The following is a 6,000-nucleotide window of genomic DNA, read 5'->3' on the forward strand; positions in this document are numbered from 1 at the left end:
CGTAACCATGACGTCTTGTTTCTGCACATAAGCAGCACGCATGTTTTTGCTTCATGTATGTAACCCGAGTTTGTGTTTTTTGGAGAGCGATTGAGGAGCGGTCTGTTGCCTATACACCACCCAAATATAGGGACCGGTCAGAAGAACACATTGTATGGCGGGTACTCTGCCACAAGTAATTACTGGAGATGCTGCCTTATGCAAAGGCTTCTCAGTGGTGACACCGAGAGTTGAAATCATGACACTCCGAGCATTTTTTAAATTGGCAGAACCTCTCTCTCTCTCTCTCTCTCTCTCTCTCTCTCTCTCTCTCTCTCTCTCTCTCTCTCTCTCTCTCTCTCTCTCTCTCTCTCTGTCTCTCTCTCTGTCTCTCTCTCTCTCTCTCTCTCTCTCTCTCTCTCTCTCTCTCTCTCTCTCTCTCTCTCTCTCTCTCTCTCTCTCTCTCTCTCTCTCTCTCTCTCTCTCTCTCTCTCTCTCTCTCTCTCTCTCTCTCTCTCTCTCTCTCTCTCTCTCTCTCTCTCTCTCTCTCTCTCTCTCTCTCTCTCTCTCTCTCTCTCTCTCTGTCTCTGTCTCTGTCTCTGTCTCCCTCTCCCTCTCTCCCTTATTTGCTGAAGAAGGAGTCATGGAATATGGTTATGTCTTCCTAATGAAACTGTTCATTCTCGGGGAAATATCGGGACATCTGCCAAAGTAAACTCCTCTTTTGTGAGATAAGAATAAAAGTCTCGCGATTAAGTTTGAGTACGTCTCGTTGGTTTGTGCTCACGTACTTCTAAAATCAATACACCTGTAAAATGACCTTCCACGGAGTGAACTCAGGTGGGTTTGTCAACCTTTGTTTGCCCCCAAGGTGGTGAAGTTTTCATGTGCCGTGCGAAGCAAGCAGAGGCAGACCATCTACCTGAACAACCACACAGGACATCTGTGGCTGCTCCAGCCTGTTATCCAGGGGAGGTATTGGTCCGCTCCGATGACGGTGTCCGTGCAACCGAAACAGACTCACCAGCCCTACGAGATCACGTTCCATCCCCTCACCAGACCTGACAATGGCGACAGGTTTCAGGTGATATTCGTTTCGCCACCGGTCGTGTTACCTGTGATAACCAAATGTTGTGTTTGTTATCATGCTCGAGTACAATCCCGATGAAGGATTTATCGATCAGTAAACCCACGATGGTCATTGAAACCAATACTTAGTGAAAGGATGTTTATGTACACGAGGCACTGATCAGGTACAAGTACATTTAATTTATTTAATTTTCTTCTTTGCAGGAGCGAGGTTCATGGAAGAGCAAGGAATTCTTTTTCCCCCCACAATGTCGGAATGGCTCTGGCTGATCCTGATGAAATTTTCCCAAGTTTTTCAACCTGTAGTTAGTAAGGGAAGGTGGTTGTGTTACCTGGCTGCGTCAAGTTGAACCAGGCATTTTGTTTTACCTGTTCGGAAAGGAACTCGTGTGGCCATTATAACAGAGTTCCTGGAACTCGACCAAAGCGACGGAGGTGGAAAGTTTTTTGAGGAATATTGACGTGTGATGAGACCAAGCTGTTAGGAGCCACCGTGGAGTGGAGATATTCTTGGTCTCCACCACCAAAAATATTAAAGGTTCAGCCATCGGCCTTCACAGCACCGCAGGGACTTACTACACAAGTGAGAGGAGCAACAGACAAACGACCTGTTTGTTACGCTGTATTAGAGCATGATCTTCCTGCATGGTAATGTTCGAGCCCCGACATTGGCTGTTACCGCTACTACTCATGAGGAGATGGCTTGTGAAGTTATCCATCATCCGGCACACAGTCCAGACACGTCACCGTCTCATTGTCCTCTCTTCGCACCATTCGGAGATGATCTGGGTGTCATTCGGTTTAAGAATGTCCAATGGCCTGAAATGGCCTGTCCCCAACCCAAAGATGTCGATGCAGGTGGCATCAACTCAAGAACCCATATCAGTGGGACAAGTGCGTCCGCATGGAGCAGGGGAAGTCCTCGAGGAGCTGGTGTTTTAATCAACTCGCCCTCTACTTTTTGATCATGTCGACCTTGACCTTCACTCCAGCATTAAAAAAATTGTAATTACATTGTTTTTGAAGAAATTATTTGGCTTAGACAAGCACTTCTCCCATTGGAGCGGAATTATTTTGTACGTGTACTGATCCCGAGCCAGGATATCATTCTCAACGTCCTCGTTCATCAAAAATTTCGAACCCTCCCATGTGGTTTCATCAAGATTATTTTGAGAGGCAATCAAGGTGGTCCTGTGTCAGCAATCTTTCATAACTTTCAATCAACCAGATGTTTTCATTCAACAGACATTTTGAATTGTCCGCTCTTCCCACAGAATCCTCTTTTGTTCTCTTCCGTTCAGCCATCTTGATTTCCATCACTCGTGTTCAAGAAGGGAACATGATCACGGGTATCGGCGACCGACACAACAGAAAGGGAAATTGCTGTTTGTTTTTAATGAACAAGAATCTCCATAGACGAGTCTGCGTGATTACTAAAAGTCAATATGAAACGCGTGCCACCATGGCGGCCATCTTGTTACTCCCTCCACAACCATCTCCCGGGTACACAACTCCGTGAATTGTGCACGCCGGAGTCACAAAAGGGAAACTGATACGTGGGAAAGAGTGACAATCATGACGTCGATGTAATATTTATTTGTGAGTTTCGCCGCTCCCTCGCGCCTTCTCACCCTGCTCCAGGGCTCGCTGTTCATCGCCTTGCCAGATGGTTCGGGCCTACTGTACATCTTGGACGGTGCTGTACAGGCACCTGCTCCTGTCTGCACCATTACCCGCGACGTTGTTTGTCAGGAAACCTACACCGAGACACTTCCCATTGAGAACTGGCTGCCAAAGTCACAGCGGTGAGGTTCCACTCGGGTTGAGTAGGCCGTCAGTGGTTGGAGTGCACTGTGTGACTCGGCAGCAAGTGTCACATCACAAGGTCATTGGTTTAAGCCGAATAATAATAATAATAATCTGTCTATAATTCCAGCAATGTGTGTGTGTGTGTGTGTGTGTGTGTGTGTGTGTGTGTGTGTGTGTGTGTGTGTGTGTGTGTGTGTGTGTGTGTGTGTGTGTGTGTGTGTGTGTGTGTGTGCGTGTGTGTGTGTGTCTGTGACCGCTGTTTCTCGACAACCACTGGTCCAATCTAATTGAAATTTGACAGGTATATTGCTGGGGACCTGAGGATGTGCCTTTTCAAGGTTTGATATTAATCAGACAAGTGGTTCCCAAGTTATGGCCATTTATTTACCAAACCAATGACAGGACATGTTACTGCGTAGGCGTGGCCGTTGGGGAAAGGGCGCCATTTTGTTTCCAATTGCAGGACACGTTGCTGCGTAGGCGTGGCCGTTGGGGAAGAGATCCCCAGTTACCAATGACAGGACACGTTGCTTGGCGTTTTGCACCCACAGTATCTATCTTCTATCTATAATTCCAGCAATCTCTGTTTGTTTGCCTTTTCAAGGTTTGAAATTAATCGGATAAGTGGTTCCCAAGTTATGGCCAAGTTAGAGTGCGTTCCCCATTACGGGTTACAACGTATGGACTTCCGGACCGTACCTCAATCGGATAGAACCATTGCACGAACCTCAAGGTCAAGGCGATCCGACCGGGCCGGTGGAAAGATGAGCAGGATTAGCCAACGAAAACGGGTTAGAATCCCGCCTACAATGTTGTTATGTAACTTTAATTTAGGCCGAGGACATGAGGTCACGATGCTTCAGTTGGCCATTGACCTCGTTATCCTTCCACAGTGGAGTAGGCTGGAGTGGGAGAACGTCGGGAAGCGAGTCGTGCCATGAGAACTCGGCTTCGACACTTTGTTTGGGATCAAGAAATGAGAAGGGAACTGAATTGGAATTGGGAAATTTCTGGAGAGGATCTCATCTTAAATGGAAGATATTTATGGATCAGAGGAAATATCAGGAACTCAGGACACACAAGGAGGCCATTTGGCCCTTCGTTCCTGTGCTCCATCCACACACCCTCGATCCTCGAGGAGGAGGTGAGGGAATGTGAGGGCAGGGGAAGGAGTTGGAATGTTAGAGAAGAACAAGAACAGTTGGGTACACCAGAGATCTTGGTTATTCTGTAGAATCAGTGAGGGAAGCCTGCAAGAGGGCAAGGCAAGCAAGCTGATGACGTGGGCATGTTCGAACAGGAAAATTAGGAAATATCTTCAGGATAAACACAAATATTTGAATCAACAACAAATTATCTGAATGTAAGGAGGACTAGGTCAGTCTTAGCAAGATCCTTAACCCGAACCCTTCCCTCCAATGCTTCAAGGTGGCGGGGCACCACCATCTCAGGTCTTCCTCCACCTCTCCACCTGTGATCTTTCATACCCCCATTAACCCCTCACCCCTTCGTTTGTTGGGGGCGATGTATTGTCCCACGAGCATTATATATAGCAAAGGGAATATTGACACAGCCGGAAGCTTCTAAAGTACATGTTGTCACTTATCAGGTTCCACCTGGTCATTGAGATGGTCAAACCAGAGAAGCTGAGCTCGGCGACCAAACTGTACGGAGTAGACTTTGTCGATGTCGCTGCGTCCGGCCGGAGGGACTTCAAGATTCATTTCTTCTCGTACAAAGAGGGAACCTTCACCGCAAAGGTGCGTTCTATCAGAATCCCACAACGAAAGTAAAATGTCAGAAGATGTCATGATGAGTCACATCCATAAGAGGATTGTGGTGTCTTATTGCGTCATCGTAATGTGGTGTCATTCCTACCTTGTTTTTTTTTTCTTGTTTTTGCAAATTTTTTAAAGAAATAAAATGCTTCATGCTTTATATGTTTTATAATGGTTTTAAATCCATCGATGTTATTAAATTGTTTTAATACTTGTATCAGTTGATTTGGGGGACGCTTTGGACGTGTATCCCTTTCGGAATGGTTCGGTCCATCTTACCCCCCTCCCACGATCCTGGCCCGGTTTGGTTGAGTCCACATTTACATTCGATTTATTTTCCGAATAAAACGATTCATGTTTTATACATTTTTTACAGCGCGGCGACATCGCATATGTTATATCATTGGCTATTCTGTCCTGTGTCTTCTGTCGCACCCAGATGTTGGGGATGTTCGAGGACCCGGATGTTGGGGATGTTACAGGACCCGGATGTTGGGGATGTTACAGGACCCGGATGTTGGGGATGTTACAGGACCCAGATGTTGGGGATGTTACAGGACCCGGATGTTGGGGATGTTACAGGACCCGGATGTTGGGGATGTTACAGGACCCGGATGTTGGGGATGTTACAGGACCCGGATGTTGGGGATGTTACAGGACCCGGATGTTGGGGATGTTACAGGACCCGGATGTTGGGGATGTTACAGGACCCGGATGTTGGAGATGTTACAGGACCCGGATGTTGTGCGGTTAAACCGATCTTTTGAGTTATTCCCATTGTTTGAAACAGCTCAGGTAGTCCGAGAGCACCTTCGGTTTCCCACAGGCCTGATGTAAAATCTCCAACTCGACTCCAAATTGTTTGGGAAAACTCCTCATCCACTGCACACATTGTACCGTTGAAACCTGTCCAGGTGTAATCGCTGCTCGTCCCCACACCTTGCAGGTAATTTTCCTCAACAAGGGGACGCAAGAGTTCATCTTCTTCACGTTGATATTCCACGCGACGGCTCCCGACGTCGTGCAAGTTGTGGAGTTGTCGGCGACCGTGCGGCACATTGCTTCCACCTCGTTGGTCCTGCACAACCCTCTTCCTGTGCCTGTTACCTTCAAAACTGATTGTGACGTCGACGAAGTGAACCTGCCACCTGAGTTTGTCGTTCCTGCAGAGTCAAAGGTAAAGCTACACCTGACGGGACGTTTTCATTGGCCTGTAATCCGGTGTGACGTCGGTTAAAGTGATGGCAAACACCCTTGTAGACCTTCACACTCGCTAGACCCCTCACGTGATGTTCTCAGTCGGTTCGTGCCGTCGTGAAGCGCATCCTGAAAAGTGTTTGCCAGT

General features: G+C 47.4%; 1 protein-coding gene across 30 annotated transcripts in view; it reads left to right on the forward strand.

Annotated features, from left to right (window-relative positions):
* Window positions 1–5,977, forward strand: part of HYDIN (HYDIN axonemal central pair apparatus protein) — a 233,387-nt gene extending 227,410 nt beyond the window's left edge. For 7 of the 30 annotated variants that reach the window (XM_085868710.1, XM_085868712.1, XM_085868718.1 and 4 more), the window contains 4 exons: window positions 851–1,063; window positions 2,710–2,873; window positions 4,487–4,637; window positions 5,602–5,974. In XM_085868710.1, the coding sequence (XP_085724836.1) occupies window positions 851–1,063; window positions 2,710–2,873; window positions 4,487–4,637; window positions 5,602–5,892 (819 nt within the window). In that variant the 3' untranslated portion in view covers window positions 5,893–5,974. Of the gene's footprint in view, window positions 1–850; window positions 1,064–1,272; window positions 2,874–4,486; window positions 4,638–5,601 lie in introns of those variants that run through there. The other 23 variants (XM_085868720.1, XM_085868709.1, XM_085868708.1 and 20 more) reach the window with 13 other exon arrangements.
* Window positions 5,978–6,000: the final 23 nt, after the last annotated feature.

Source organism: Eptatretus burgeri, unplaced genomic scaffold (assembly GCF_056783735.1).
Source record: "Eptatretus burgeri isolate ZD-2024b unplaced genomic scaffold, Ebu_testis_v1 Ebu_testis_scaffold_3171, whole genome shotgun sequence".
NCBI classification, from domain to species: domain Eukaryota; kingdom Metazoa; phylum Chordata; class Myxini; order Myxiniformes; family Myxinidae; genus Eptatretus; species Eptatretus burgeri.